This window comes from Bemisia tabaci, chromosome 1 (assembly GCF_918797505.1).
Source record: "Bemisia tabaci chromosome 1, PGI_BMITA_v3".
Taxonomy (NCBI): Eukaryota; Metazoa; Arthropoda; class Insecta; order Hemiptera; family Aleyrodidae; genus Bemisia; species Bemisia tabaci.
In genome coordinates this window covers 10,277,905-10,294,338 of record NC_092793.1, presented here as the reverse complement: position 1 = coordinate 10,294,338, position 16,434 = coordinate 10,277,905, and the positions used below count along the sequence as shown (strand labels likewise).

Genomic DNA, 16,434 nt, shown 5'->3' with positions numbered 1-16,434 from the left:
TCCAAATCAATAGTCATTTTGAACAGGAAGAAATATGTTTAAAGGTCTCTCAAGAGGTCTATCAAGGGTGCGTTTGTCTATAACTCGAACCGACTATCGTTTCTAAGGGAGTTTCACATAGCGAATGTAGGAGGGGGATGATAAAGCGCCTGTATGTCAAAAAAAAGTTGAAACTTTCACAGAAAAGTATTTACGCTTCAGAAAGTAGTGGTTGGACCTCTGTTCACCACTATCACGCGTAAAAGCCCCTTTCTTTACTCCTAACTCTTTCCTCTTCCGTTCATCCAGAAATTTTCCGCATATATTCTCGGTCGTGATTTTTTTCTCTTCTTATTTTGCTATCCGTCAGAGGGGCGCGTTTTCGGCGCGCCAAGGGGGCGTATCTACCGATGGCAGATTATGGCCTCATGGCCAGTCCGAGCCTGAGCTAAATGTATACCGGGGGATACATTTTGTCTGCGTCTAGGAGATTTGAGAAAATGGCCGGGAAACAGCTTTAAAACGACGAAAATAGTTAACACATATCTACCAGTTAGTTCCAAAAACACGTATTTCCGAACCTTGTCTTTGGCGCTTTTTTTCGGGCCATGCAACTATTCGTGCGTCTGAGCGGGCTCTGTCAACTTCAACTTCCGATTTTCACTTTTACCCACGAGTTTTCACTTCCCACTTCCGGGTTTAGCGTATTATATCCGGTTTTCACTCCTTAGTGCCGATTCTACTTTCCACCTCTGGTTTTCACTCCTTATTTCCGGTTTTTCCCCATTTCTAGTTTGCCTCTTATACAGACCAACTGTATTTAGATGTTATGATGTTCTGTTTAGATGTTATGAGCACTACTCGCCCACAGACTCATCACCCACGGGATAATTCGCCTAGACCCTTTCATCCACAACTATCGACATTTAGACCTCCATGCATTTTTGCATTCATGACTTGTTGCAAAGAAGGAGTTTTCACCTGCATGTGTTTTACTTCACTCGTAAAAGTAGTGGGGGAGGTCGAGTTGAAGGCGAACTTCATTCCAAATATCCTGTTTCCAGTTATTCAGACGTGCCCGCTAGAACGGTGCTCAATTCTAACTTTTGCAACTTTTTTCTATATCACTATCAAAACATGTTTCGGTGAGGAGAATCCAGTAAAAGTAATTGGACGTTTCGTTGTGGTGGCCATTAATAACACGAAAATCGAAACGAGAGCCACGCGTCCCCGGACATCCTACTAAACTAAGTTGCGATACAACTATTTCAACTCCTGAGCCGCTCAAATTGCATATCCATCGAATTGAAGGCGAACTTGATTTCTAACTCAAGTTTCCAGTTATGTATGCACGACCGCGAGAACGGTGCTCAATTCTAACTTTTAAAACTTTTCTCAATGTCACTATCAAAATATTTTTCGGTGAAGAGAATCGAGTAAAAGTTGTTGGATGTTTCGTTGTGGTGTTCATTAAAAACACGAATATTGCAACGAAAGCCAGGCACCCCTGGACATCCCACTAAACTAAGTTGCGATACAACTATATCAACTCCTGAGCCGCTCAAATTGCATATCCATCGAATCGAAGGCGAACTTGATTTCTAACTCAAGTTCCCAGTTATGTATGCACGACCGCGAGAACGGTGCTCAATTCTAACTTTTAAAACTTTTCTCAATGTCACTATCAAAATATTTTTCGGTGAAGAGAATCGAGTAAAAGTTGTTGGATGTTTCGTTGTGGTGTTCATTAAAAACACGAATATTGCAACGAAAGCCAGGCGCCCCTGGACATCCTACTAAACTAAGTTGCGATACAACTATATCAACTCCTGAGCCGCTCAAATTGCATATCCATCGAATCGAAGGCGAACTTGATTTCTAACTCAAGTTTCCAGTTATGTATTCATGTCCGCGAGAACGGTGCTCAATTCTGACTTCTGCAACTTGCAACTTGATGAAAACGCTTGTAGGTAAAGAAACACGTAGGTTAAAATGGTTGTGGGTGAATATCCGTGGGTTAAAAAGTCTTGCGTGAAAATATGGTGGTGACTCACGTGAAACTCATGAGCAGCTATGCAGCAATAACTTGCCTTTGATTACCGATATGAGAGCGCCACAAAGTAGAGCCAGCTGATAAAAGAGGTCGGACATGAATTTTTTAGCTAAAATTTCAAATGTTGATGTTTATTTTGTTACTAATTCAATTTCAAAGGGTGTACGTGACAGGAAATTTCACGAAAAAACCAATGAAACCACTCTTTAACTTTTTTGTTACATATTTCCGAAAATATAAGCTTTCAAAGTTCCCAGATTTTGTCCGACTTCTCCTGTTGACTCGGTCCAGTGTGCGCCAGAGAGAAGTGGCGTGGCGTGCTTCGATATATATCGATATTTCCCCATTTGAAGCTATGGTAAAGAATCGGTTATTAAAGTGTTCGTTGCGAACACCCTGATAATCGATCCTTTTCCACAAGTTTAAATGTCAGATCAATCGATATATCGCAAAGCATGCCACGTCACTGCAGAGAGGACGAGGCTGAAAGATAGAATACGTGCTAAAGTGAAGGCGCATCATACTTCGTAACTCCAAAAACACGAAATCTATTCATTTGTTTTGTTTAATTCGCCGCTTGACTGTAGCTATAATATTAAATGGGGGAAGAAAGAAGTTTTAATCGCTGATGTCAAAAACGCTTATTTTCGTTGCGGGTATGTCAGTCCTTAGTTCCGAAAACACGTATCTCCGTATTTTTTCCCGTATGTTGTAACTGCCAACGTCACTATGCAAAAAAACGTCGAAGGACTTAAGAATGATCTCACTCTTGATATTTTTGTCAAGTTTTACGTTTGTATTATCAGCTAAAAGTAGCTTAGAAATGGTTTTAATCACCCGAAAAAGATACGTGTGTTTTCAGAGATACGTGTTACTGGCCTGTCACCCGCGACTGGATTTTTATATAGGCATCGCAGCGTGGGCACACGAATTAGCTGAATTTCTACTCAAATCAAAAAGCGTGCCTACGCTGACTTAATGTGGTAAAAAGTAAAGGAAAGAAGTATGTGAATTTCAAAATGAAATTACCCCAAAAAATGTATTTATACGTTTGAAAACTCTTCCCGACGGAATTTCAAGTAAAACCTATTTGAAGCCCCTTGCCCTTTTAAAATTTTAAGTTATCATTCTAAGACTTAACATATCTTAACAAACTCGGTAAATTTTAATTGGAAAAACCATTCAATTTTACGTAAGGAGATACATAATTATGAAGTAAACTGAAAAGAAAATAGTATTTCAGTGGGTAACGGTAACACTCGCAAAAAATCACGATAAATTTTTCTTCTTTTTTTTAAAAAATTAATATTCATGCCTGAAATGTTTTCTACGTATGAATGATTTCATCAAGAGTCTTATAAAATGTCGTCTTTTAACGGTCATTAACAGTAAGTACTACTAAAAGTGGAAAGAGATAATGAAATAGAAGTCTTCTGAGATTTCAGCACCCACTATGCGACCCTGACACGAGGTTGATTAAACAGCCTGAGCCTAACAGGTTAATCAAAGTTTGCCAGCAGGCTGATTATTGAAATTGATAGACAAAGCTATAGACAAAGAAGACATTGGGGGTATGGAGCGATCCTATATTGCGGTTGAAATGTTGCTCTCATAGACTAAAGGAGAAAATGATGGACTAGCTGTCGGGCTTCTCGTGAGTTGCCGTTAGTTAGTCTATTACCTACTGCCTTTGTCCATTGCAACCACCCGCCTCCACCAATAGGTTACCTCCATATCCCTTTTGTCATCTTTGTCTATAGCTTTGTCTATCAATTTCAATAATCGGCCCGCAGTTCTCTTAACATCCGATGATCCTACTCCGACGATGCGCCAACGCCTCGGATCGCAGCAAGCGTCTGCATGAGGAAAGTCAGCGCGCCTTCAATATATTAGTTATGCAGCATGGGCATCCCTTAAGTACGAATAGTTGTATTTAGGCGCGGCGCGGCACTCCCATAATTTTGAAAGGACCCAGCACGGAGAAGCGCGGGATTCGACGCCGCGCTGCAGGCCGGCTGAAGTCCATCAATCTTATCAGTGATGTCAAAACTGAATTGAACTTCAGACATGAGTATTATCACTTATATGTCACTGCAGACTCATTGAACAACGTGTGGGCATCGTTTAACAAAGCAGAGCGTTCGTCATTTTGCCAAGGTGCGCCAAAAAATTCAGTCTATGACTGAGCTCTCATTGTAGAGAGAAAAAGCTAGTCCAACCGAGAACAAATTGTCTCTCCAGAGAGTTATGCTGTTTCGGCTCGCTATGAGATCTAAGTTTTAAACTGAATTTTTGGGCGCAAGTTGGCAAAATTAGCAACACTCGAAACGACTTGTACGTAGTGCCGCATTTTCGGTTGCACCAATAAAGCAGGCGCAATTGCATGGTGAAAAAGAGTTTTATCAGTGGTTGAAAAAGTTGAAGTATTCAATCTCTTTTGTTCAGGGTGTTTCGAATTGAAATGCGAACACCCGAAATAAAACGCTTTTGCTCCGTAACATTTGGAATACATTTTGCAATTTGGAACTGTAAATTCTAGCCCGGTTTAAAAGCAACGTATGTGCTATTAGTTTCCCTATGCACATAAGTGTTTTTCTAGAAAAGCCAGAATTTATAGTTCCAAATTTCAAAATGCAGTCCATTTAATCCTTTGGATCACTTTATTGCAGTTTAAAGAGGTAACATTTTGTGAAAAATAGTAAAACTTTAAATATATCGAAATAAAGAGAAATAAAATGGCATGTTTAGTTTTCGGGGATATTCTTTTACGCTCAATCTATCACTATCTGGCCATCAAATAGCAAAATTTGAAGAAAATTGAGTATTGCTGGAGGAATATTGGATTCTGAATCGGTCAGGCCCGATTTGCTCTCTCTCTATTTTTTCTTTCCTCTTCCACACATGAAAAGTGAAATTTAGAGGATATACCTAAGGGTGGAGACACATTTTTCAGCCATGAATGGATAAAATGCACAAAAATATCCATGCAAAGAGTGAAGATCTTGACGACGTGGAATTCGACACTCTTCCTTTCACCCGGTACATTTTGATAATTACTCAATTGGCGAGACTATTTTCTAACGACTTACTGTGATAACATCTTGCTGATAACATTGTCACCATTTTTTGTGAACATCGCTAATAACTCTGACATCAATGACAGTTTTCATTACAGCATCGAGATAGTCAATTAGGACTGTGAATAGCAATATTTTTGTCGTAGAATATGAGCTTCTCGGTATAAAGAAACTGTCCGTGGGTATATGTCACGTCAGCACTAACAAATGAACAGCCAATTATCACCCAGAGCAATGTGTTCACCGAAAGACTTATTGAAACATATCGAACTTCAAGCCATCGAAATTCGATTTTTGCATATAGCACATCACGAATTACATGATCAAATTATGATTTTCAAAATGGAAAATCGTGGCCTTTTCCAGCCTTATCAACGTATTACTCCAGTTTCACAGTGGAGTTTATTCTTGCTTAGATATATAGATCATACAGTGACAAAGTTTGTTGGCCGAGGATGCAAATATCACCATCACCATTTGATCCCTCAAATATCGATTGTTTAGAGGCAAACATCTTCGCACTCTACCGACATAACGTCAATTACTCGCTGAGGATCGTGAAGTTTTGCAGTCCGTGGTGATTCATGTAAATTAGTCTTATTTTTAGACTCCTCGCTTTTTTTTTTCGTGCAAATCGTGCCGTTCGCAAAATTTATTGATGTTCAATATGTGCAGCCCACTTGTAGTTTTGCGCGAGCTATTTTTGAAAAGCAAATCAGTATAGGGAGATGTCTTCCGAATGTAGACCCAACTAGTTTGGCGGATGCCATTTGAGCTCAAGTACGGTGAGACATGGGCGGAACTAGGAATTTTTTGTGGGGAGAGGCACAGGAGGATATAGAACTTGGGCTAAGGGGGGTCTGGGGGGACTCCCCAAGCTGCGGAGGGAGGGGGGGGCTCCGACGGAAAATGATTGAAAATTGGAAAGTCTCTAGAGCAATTTTAAGCCATTCTCAATGACAAGTTGTATCGGAGGAATTGTAATCGGAGGAAGCTGCTCTCATTGCGAGAAATTTTTATCCGCTGAAATCCTCTAGGCTCATATTTATTACATTCCTAAACTAAACTAAACCTCAAAACTAATTAGTAGCTTGGGTCCCTGACATTTTTTGGAAGGGACCGAGCAGAATCGCCCCCCCCCCCCTTATTTCCGCCCATGGGTGAGAATGACGTCTTTTTTGGTTTTGTCAAGCTACTTTTAACCAAGCCAAATCTATCTCTCTAAGTTACTTTTTTTAGTCAAAATATTGCGGACATTGTTTGGTGGAATTTTCCTCGTCAGAATGAAGCGTTGGGAAGACTCAAATCTGACTATCTATAAAATGACGATACAAATCATGTGAATTTTTCCCTGTAAAATCGGATTATGTACGAATAAATTAGGTTCTGAGGTAATTGTTATTATTCTGATATCTTTACAACAAAAAAACATTAACAAAGGATTTTTTTTTTCTGATCACTACGCGTCTCACAAAAATTCCAAAATATCTGTGTTGCTCCTCACTGTAAAGACTTATGCAAAACTTGTTACAAAGAGAAAAAAAAACATTAGAAAAAGTAACTCGATTAAAACGTTTTACATTTGAGGGGCTTGGAGGACAAGGCGCATAAGTGCAGTTTTTGCTATTTCGAGAAATACGTGTTTGAAGTCTCGAAATTACATGGAGCATTATGGCGGACAGACCCTGGTAAAAATTGGCAGTAGAATCTGTGTTCCAAAATACCATAGACCTACAGCCGGCTGTAAGATTTCCAATAGCTTCTATAGCCGGCTACATAATTTCTTATAGCCGTTTATAGCCGATGGCGATTAAGCAACAGCCAGGTGATAAAGTGTATGCTGAACGTTACTAACTACGGATCTAGGACTTAGTTAGTTTTTGGACTACCGCTCTCTATTTGTGCCGTAGTATCTTGATTTATTTTGCGAGGAAAGCTCCGTACTTTTGATGGATGCCTGCCATTTCTAATATGTTAGAGCGCCCTCAATTTCGTATGATACTGTGCAATACCTCTGGTGTGAAATAGTTGCTTCAGAGCGCCGTGGCACGCTGCGGTGCGGGCGGGCGGGCTGCCAGCGCGAATCGCGCATTGGTCGCCTACAATCCTAACAGGGATTACTGCTCTCTTTGCGAGAAATTTTTATCCGCTGAAATCTTCTAAGCTCATATTTATTACATTCCTAAACTAACCTAAACCTCAAAACTAATTAGTAGCTTGGGTCCTTGACATTTTTTGGACCGAGAATGCCCCCCCCGCCCTTATTTCCGCCCTATATTACGCCCTGGTGAGAATAACGTCTTTTTTGGTTTTGATATCTTACAACAAAAGATTAACAATGGATTTTTTTTCTGATCACTACAAATTCCAAAATATCTGTGTTGTTCCTCACTGCAAAGACTTATGCAAAACTTGTTACAAAAAGAAAAAAGCAGTAGGGAAAGGAACTCGATTAAAACGTTTTACATTTGAGGGGCTTGGAGGACAAGGCGCATAAGTGCAGTTTTTGCTATTTCAAGAAATACGTGTTTGAAGTCTCGAAATTGCATGGAGCATTATGGCGGACAGATAGTTCAAACTGACTTTTTGTTGCTTAAAAATTGGAACTTGAGGGCAAATTTTTCACAGAATATGCATTAAGGTTAGTTCACCTGAAATCATCAACATCTCCATTTTTCAAAAACTGCACTCATGCGCCACGTCCTCCAAGCCATTCATTTGACATTTTTGTACCTAGTATTTTATCATTTTTTGACCTAATATACACTATTTTCTTCATTCTTTCAAACTTGTGAAGCGGTGGGTAAATGAAAGAAGGAAAGAGGGAAAAGGAAATGATGCGCGTAACTCAAAAAATAATTTTCTGTATCAGTATGGAATTTCCTTTTTTTTCGAGTCGATTAGTTAAATTCGGAACAAGATAATCAGGACGTATTTCTATCAAACGGAACCAAGCGCCAAATTGAGTTCCTTTTGAGGAATTTAGAATCCCGAATAGCGCGTTCAGTCAAACGGACCTATGAGCGCCATGGAAAAGCATTGCGAGTATAGGACGGAATAAGCCGGACGCCCGATTCCGCCGCCAACCCAAGCCCCCCTCTACCTTCCTCACCCTATGGCGCTTAGGGCCGTTTGATAGAAATACGTCCAATTATGGAAGTCTGATCACGCGATAAAGACAGATGCAGATGTAGAAAAATTGGGAGAAAAGATCAACAAACCAACCAGCAGAGTTTTAAAGATTATGACGTAATCACAACAACCCTCCAATGAGGCCCGAAGGCACCCCCGCTCGACCAATCAACGCACGAGCGAGTCCCGACGGAACGATGACCGTGGCCAGCGGGGACGTGCGATGTTCGACGTCCGACGTCCGGCGTCGCGTCGCACAGTGTGGCATCTTCATGAACGATTCGGGAAAAAATCGGCAGAAGACACTTAACTTTAAATAATGAAGGTAGTAGCAGCAACATAGGAAAACCCTTTGGCACGTTTAAAGTAAAACACTTGAGGAATAAGGAAATTAATATCTCAGGATTTTTGGCATATTTTTCGGGAAAAGATCATTTGAAGTTGGCAACCTCGAATCAGTCCTATGTTGACGATGTAAAAGCAACGTGAAACATCTAAGCTTTAACTTAGAATGGACATATTTATGCTAAAAGGAACTATGTGCATAGGGTTTGCGTGTATCGTGGTTCCTTCTAGCATAAATACGTCCAAATATCTCCGATAGTCGCAAAAAGTCGCAAGATCTCTTTGGTAGAATTGAAGTAAGATATTTGAGGATTAAGAAAATTTCAACCACCTAGAGCATTTTGCATTTCGAGCGAGAAACCTTCATTTGAAGTTGACGCCTTTTTCCGTGTATTTCTTTTTCGACCCATTACCCACCCTCTTTCTATCAAAATTTGAAGTAATTTTGGGCGAAAAATTTGAAAAGGAACCATCATTGTAAGTCCAAAATTTTATTAAGATGACAGACTCCAAAATAAATATTCAAATGTCGAGTTGTTAATTTTTTATTCTTGTCCACAGAGGGTCGCACTGTGCGTCGCGTCAGTAGCGTCGGTAGCGTTGGTGGCGTCGGTGGCGTCTCAAGCAGAAGCTACCGCGGTCAGTCTGGCCATTCACGTCCAGTCGCGAGCCGCGCATCGTCCATCGGGAAAACAATCTATTATATCCAGTCGATCCATGATTGAACCCGAGCGGGAAGAATAGACGGAACAGATCATTATTTGAAGTGTAAAATTCGCGACTGTAGCCCCCCCCCCCCCCTTCCCGACGCGGGCGACGCGGAAAATCCGTCGTCAGTCCGGTCCAGTGCCCCTGGTTGTTTGGTTCGGAGCCCCAAGTGGCTAGTGCAAGTGTGTGCGTGTTTGTGTGAGGTGTCGTCAGAAGGGAAGAGTCGTTCCCCAGGATTTTCAACCTTCTTGTGCGCAAGTGGCAGTGCGGCTCCAAGACCGTGCGCTGGTGTTTTTTCGAGATGTTCCCGCTCTTCAAGAAAATAGGTAATTAGTATATTTTTTTTTACTTCCCCGAGGTTTCTTATACTTGCTCGTCTCTGTGTTAAAAATCTGTCGTGGTCGTTTCATTTAAAGTTACATTACGACGGTGAAAATCGCGAAACACGAATTTCAATTGTGCAGTTTCGAAAACCCCAGCTTTTCTTTAATTCTTTTTTAAATTAACACCGAGAAAAAAGTGAAGTTGATTTTACATTCTGGATGTAAAAAAAGTGTGCGAGAACTTCTAAATTGCTGGATTACCCGCTGCAGCAGTTACTTTAGCAACACCAAGATGTAAAACCAACTGCTGTGGCAGGTAATTTAGCATTTTGTAAGTTCGCGCACACTTTTTTTACATCCAGAATGTTAAGTATCAACTTCACTTTTTTTTTCGTTGAAATGGTAAAAGTTATCATTTGATTTTTTCACAGAAAATTTTATGTAAAATGAGAAATAGTGGTAGGAAGTCTGAGGCAAATCGTGCATCCGTTCTCTGTGAAAAGGTAAAATGTCAAAGGAAGTCTGCAATGTTGAAAATGGAGGTAGGTATATCGACGGTGAAACTACTAGACCACGTGTCTCGTTTGCGGTGTTTGAAAATCTTCACCCCCATTTTTTTTTTTAAAAGAGCACAAATCGATATCATTTCTTGAAATTTTTACAGAGTTTTGCTTTGCATATAGAGGGAGAAACACGGAAGTTTTCAAGAATTGAAGTTGAGTAGTTTTCCGGTTAAAAAATAAAGTATGACAGGAAGTCTACAACCTTGCAAACCGAGATACGTAGTCTGGTAGTTTCACCGTGGATATGTGTTTTGCGACTATCTTGATCGCTTCATTCGGGTTTCAAGAACAAATCCCAACTTCCAAATTTTATTTGCTCATTGTGGTCTTTTTCGATTTTTTTTTATGTTTCCGATTTTTAAGACTTCAATTAATTTCACACCAAAATTCTGAGACGAATTACTGATAAGGTAGCAATATCCCTTCTAAAGAAGAACCCAAGCAATATGCTTTTTAAACATTTCAGTGATATCTGTGGCTTTAGACGTTAGTTAAAAAAAATTATCCACATTGATTTCTTTTATTTGGGGGAGTGAGGAGGCGGCGAACGGAGGAAACCATTGAATTAAGCTTGATAAAGCTTGAAACCAAAGGTGCGGTTCGTTCTAATCTGTGGGAAGTGGTAAAAACTTTTAAAGTTCAAAGTTAGGTAGTAATATCTAATTTGACACTTACTTTTTTTGAGATCGTGGGATAAAAAATGACCTAACGTAATATTAAAGCTTAAATTTCTGGTTATACCCACCCTTAGAGTATGTGCTCTATAGTTGAAATATACGCTTGATTTTTTTTTCGGCACGGACAAATGATTACTCCACGTCACAGTGAAAAAAATATAGTGTTAAAAAATGTCTATTTTTGATATTATGTCACTCTTTTGTTACTGAGGAAATAATCTAGACAAATTGTCCGACCGATACCTAATCTCCTAAACGCTTTATTAAAAAAAGTTTTCTCTCGAAAAAAGCGTTTTTCATGTGTTGCGCAAGCCATACTCGTCACGACTCTGATGTCAGAGGAAATCATTTTTGAAACACCCGTGAATGAACAGAATTTGAGCTAAATTTTACGGATATCTCTCAATCACTGCGACCCACGGTTATCCCCTATCCTGAGAAATTCCTCCAAAGTTAAAGATTCTCATTGACAATGAAATCATTTGAGTTAGCTTGTAAGTGTGCTTACAATTATAGGAGACACATGTGCAGACATATGAATTAGTGTCGCGTAGCTTCCGCTGCCAACGACCATGGTGCGTGGTCCAAACGCGTTAGGATTATCTAATTAGCGAGTGTGCCGCTGTGCCACGCATCCCTCGCCCTCCGATTAGGTGGCTATTTTGCGATATATCGATTGATCTGCTATTTAAACCTATGGAAAAGCATCGATAAACAGCGTGTTCGCAATGAAAAACTTGACAATCGATTCTTCACCACAGCTTCAAATCCGAAAATATCGATAGTCAATCATTCACGCCTCGCCACTGAAGCTGGGTGATTATCAGATGCATTCATGCAAAACGGGAAAGTTTTCGATACAACGTTCGTGCACAATGTGCCTTAAAAGGTAGATTTCTCAAAATTTTGCGTTACCCTGGTAGCATGAACGGTCATTGGATTTTGAGAAAATGCAAAAAATAAAATTGTGAAAATTTAAGAAAATTTAGATTTCTAACGTAGAATGTATGCAATTTCAGCAAAAAATTTATCAGCGGGAGAAGGTTTAAATGGAAGTGTTGTTAAATTCTAATAATTATTCTCACTGGCTCGCACCGCAAAGTAAATTGCAATCAAGTCCCAGCTTCAGCTCTATCTTCAACATTAATTACAGCATGTTTCATTTGATGATCCGGTTTCAATCAACACTGAAATCCTCACATCAGAAGATTGAAGATCTTATGTGCAGCAATGAAATGTACGTCAGTTTTGATATATTTTTTTTTTTTAAAAAAAAAGAGAAAAATGAGCTTCAAATTCGTAATTTATCTTACAAAGATTGAGTAAATAATATAAATATCGTAAAAATGCGCAGTGGCACTTAATTGATTTTGAAAGAAAATCAAGAGGGCTCTCTTATTATATTTCTTCTAACAGCTATGTTAGTAGGTTGCTACTTTAAGAAAGTTACGATTTTCTTAAATGGTCAATGTTATTTAGGTGACAGCAGACCAGTGTCCAAAATTAGATGAGGGTATTTTTGTTTACCACTTGTATAAAATTCCCTCCAAATAAAAAAAATGTGGGAATACAGCCATCAACTAGTCTTTTTTAGGTCGGTGAAATTTCACGAGTCAAATCGTTAGAATACAAACGAATGTTCGCATATTTTGATTTAAAATAATGATATAACATCTGCCCAATTTCTTCCAAATTTTTGACACATTTTTTGTATTATGGGTGTTTAAAGAAAATATAGAAAAACTGTGGTGGCTGCAGCAGTTACGACGAAGAGAAGTTTTTCCCCCTTCTTTTCCAAGATGTCATCGACTTGAGTAAAGCATACACCCAACACCGGCATAAAAAGTAAGTAGCACTCCACTGTGGCGAGGTTAACGAACGTGAATGGACTCACGACCATGCACAAAAAAAAACATAAATTTAGCGGACCACAAAAAAAGTTGCACATTTTTTTCTCCTTCAACTTTCACCAGCATAATTTGTTCCGGCTGAGGCTCATCAGTTTCCGGAATTGATCTGTCTTTTTCTTTTTATCTGTGGGCCTCTGGGCCCCACCCCTCCCTCCTACAGATTCGCATTCGGTTAAATGTCACAAGAACTCATGTCGTAAACCTGATTGATTCAACCTAAGTTATTAGCGATTAATGAGCGGCTGAGAACATGCACACTCTCGTCTCGTATCTCGTGATATTTTTTATTTCGCCGATCCTGCGCACATTTCCAGGTGGTTGCAGTGACCCCGCATGTATTTTGCCCCATTTTAACCTCGCTCTGGTAAATGAAAAAATGAAATGCAATAAAATAAAGTAAAAAGTAACATACTGCCTTGACATTTGGGATTTAGAAATATATCCGGATATCTCTGAAGGCATGTTGCGTTCTATCCACCCCCACAGTTCTCAAGTTGATCATGCACTTCCAAGCTCAGTGGCGAGGCGTGAATGATCGATTATCAATATATCCCCTTTTGAAACTATGGTACAGAACCGATTATTAGGGTGTTCGTTGAAAATATCCTGTTTATCGATCCTTTTCCATAGGCTTAAATGACAGATCAATCGATGTATCGCAAAGCACGCCTTGCTTTTATCCAAGATAGAATCCTGGATCAACGAAAGAGTGAAAAGAATATATCAAATGATGGATTATCAGGATAAGAATTAAAACATCCTCAAGCAATTCTTTATTTAGATATCTCAGAAATAATTATTAATTATCTCAGAAATAATATCAGGCATAATAAAGTAATGTAAATATAATAAAATATAGTAAAAAGTTACATGAGGTAACGAGTAGGTGAAATTGCAATTTGAGATTAATCCTCGAATTTCCTAATAGAGTGAAATATCTGGTGAGATCATTATGTTAATAATAAGCACCTACTAGAGTTGCCTCGATCTCTTTATCGTTCAGATATTATCATCCATAAAAAAATTATTAAATCACTTTGACACTCCACCATTCTTAATCTTAGATTCAAGAGATTGCATTTGTCCTCGACAAAACTTGACACGTTTTTTCCTGACTGCACACATAAAATCGTTGTTTAACTCAACTGATGTTGTCATTCAATTTCTAGTGACAATGAGTTCATTTAACGGAATCTTCGATAGCGAAGTGTTTCCATGAGCTAAGGCCGAAGGCTTAACTTTCAATGCTCTTGCCCAAGCATATGAGTAATTATGCAGACGGACCGGTGAACGATCTGAACACTCGAATCAGTCTATGTTCCTAAACCGTGTGTCTGACCTAACAAGTCTATATTTGATTAGCCCTAGAGTATAGCATTCTTGTAGACCTCAGGGTTACAAACTAGTCCTGCCGTGATAGCGAAGAGAGCAGTAAGTGTATGTGGGGATGAACCTCCAGATACATGAAAACATGCGCTAATCATGGCTCATATAGAAATGCATTTATACTGCTCTCTTCGCTAGCACGGCAAAGTTACCATCGAGCATACATTTGCGCTTGAGGGAGGTGCAAATCACTAATTGTGTAGTCAATAATACTTCAAATGAGGACAAAACTGGTCTTAAACATCCTTCAAAATTTCCTCCTAGATCGCAAAATTTCATGGTTTCGGAATTCAAAATCCGAATCCACAGAAAATGCCAGATACTCGTGCATCAATGTGATTTTTGCAGACCGCAAAAATTTGATGGTAGATGGTGCGCACCAGTCACCATTTGATCGGAAATTGATGGACATTTGAGCGTGTATCCAGGCCTTGGGAAGTTGCAGTGGTGTCAGGAGCCATGTTTGCACACGAGTAACTCCTTAAGTTTGAAATTGGGGGGATGACTTTTTTTTTTTTTTTTTTTCTTTGATGGGCACTTAGCGTAAGTTCGCCAAAGTTTTACCTGACTTACCTCGGTGATATTCTCCTCCACCCCCCTTTCTTCTTTTCTCTCCCCCCAATTTTCTTTTCTATTCAATCCTTCATTCCTTCATATATCTCCTCCCTTCATATAAACTACCATATAAAGTCAGATATATATACTGGAAGGCAAAGTGATTTTTTTCATTTCACGTGAGAGATCCACGGCACTAATGTAAACAATCACTCTATACATATAATACATGATACATTAATCATCGTAACGTATAAAGCCTAGCTTGAAGTAAAGCACTACAAGGAGAGGGGGGGACCGCAAAGCGATCAGAGGGCACCGTGGCCCCTTATTTAGTCTAAACAATATTTGAAAACAAGTGATTCATGATTTGAGTATGAACATTTTTGGGCTCAGGCGACTGTTCGTCTGTATGATAAGTGGTGGGTGGTGTCAAGAAAAATGCAAGGGATTTCAACAACGATAAAATACTCATCTCATTACACAAAGTAGGTACTTACTTGGAGTGGATGTACTTGTTCAACTTAATTCTGAGAAGTGTCATAATTCAAGTATGAATGATCGTTTAGAAATGTAGTTTTTCTAGGAGTGAGTCGTTTTGTATTTAGTATTATTCGTGACCGATCGCAGAAGAAGGGGCTTAAGTACATAAAATTCAAAATTATTTTGTTGACACCAGAGCAACGAGGAGTTTACTATGGATATCTTCGGAGAAAAACCGCAGAAAATGTTCAACCAAATCGGAGTCATAGTGTTTTAAAGTAATACCGTTTTACCATCGTTCAGCAACGGCGATCGCAGAAAAAGGAGCCCTAGTACATACAATTCAAAATAACTTTGTTGATACCAGAGCAACGAGGAGTGTACTATAGATATCTTAGGAGAAAAACCGCCGAATATGTTCAACCAAATCGGAGTCATAGTGTTTTAAATTAATACCGTTTTACCGCCGTTCAGCAACGATAATAGATAGCGCCTCGCGCCCTGCGTTTTCTACCATTTTTCTTTTCATATGCTCTTTCTAATGTGGAATTAAAAGATAGGAGTTTCACCAATATTTCTCAAGTTGTCCCCTACTTCCTGCTGCTCTTTCTGTCCTTTTCTTCCTCCTTATTTTTGGGCGAACCGGGGTAGCGCACCCCCTTCCACCCCTCTCCACCCCCCCCGGACCTGCCTATGAATTTTTACCCATCAAAACCCGCCCTGGTAAAAATTGGCAGTAGAATATGTGTTCCAAAATACTATAGACCTAAAGCCGGCTGTAAGATTTCCAATAGCTTCTGTAGCCGGCTGCACAATTTCTTATAGACTTTTATAGCCGATGGCGATTAAGCAACAGCCAGACGATAAAGTTTATGCTAAACGTTACTAAATACGGATACTAGGACTTAGTTAGTTTTTGGACTACCGCTCTCTTTTTGTGCTGTAGTATCTTGATTTATTTTGCGAGGAAAGCTCCGTACTTTTGAAGGATGCCTGTCATTCTTAATATGTTGGAGCGCCTTCAATTTCTTATGATACTGTGCAATACCTCTGGTGTGAAATAGTTGCTTCAGACGCCGTGGCACGCTGCGGCGCGGCGGGCGGGCAGAGAGCGCGAAACGCGCATTGGCGCCTACAAACCTAACAGGGATACTTCACGCATTGCGCAATGCGTGAAGTATCCCTGTTAGGTTTGTAGGCGCCAGTGCGTCGCCGCGCAATGCGTGAAGTATCCCTGTTAGGT

The 16,434-nt window shown here is 39.6% G+C and overlaps 1 protein-coding gene across 1 annotated transcript in view; it reads left to right on the top strand.

Moving 5' to 3' along the window:
- The first annotated feature begins 9,254 nt into the window (after window positions 1–9,254).
- The window catches only part of LOC109039873 (putative inorganic phosphate cotransporter), an 80,429-nt gene continuing 73,249 nt past the window's right edge, over window positions 9,255–16,434 (top strand). Inside the window, exon 1 of the mRNA XM_019055587.2 lies at window positions 9,255–9,620. Coding sequence (XP_018911132.1) covers window positions 9,596–9,620 — 25 coding nt within the window. The 5' untranslated portion in view covers window positions 9,255–9,595. The remainder of the gene's footprint in view (window positions 9,621–16,434) is intronic.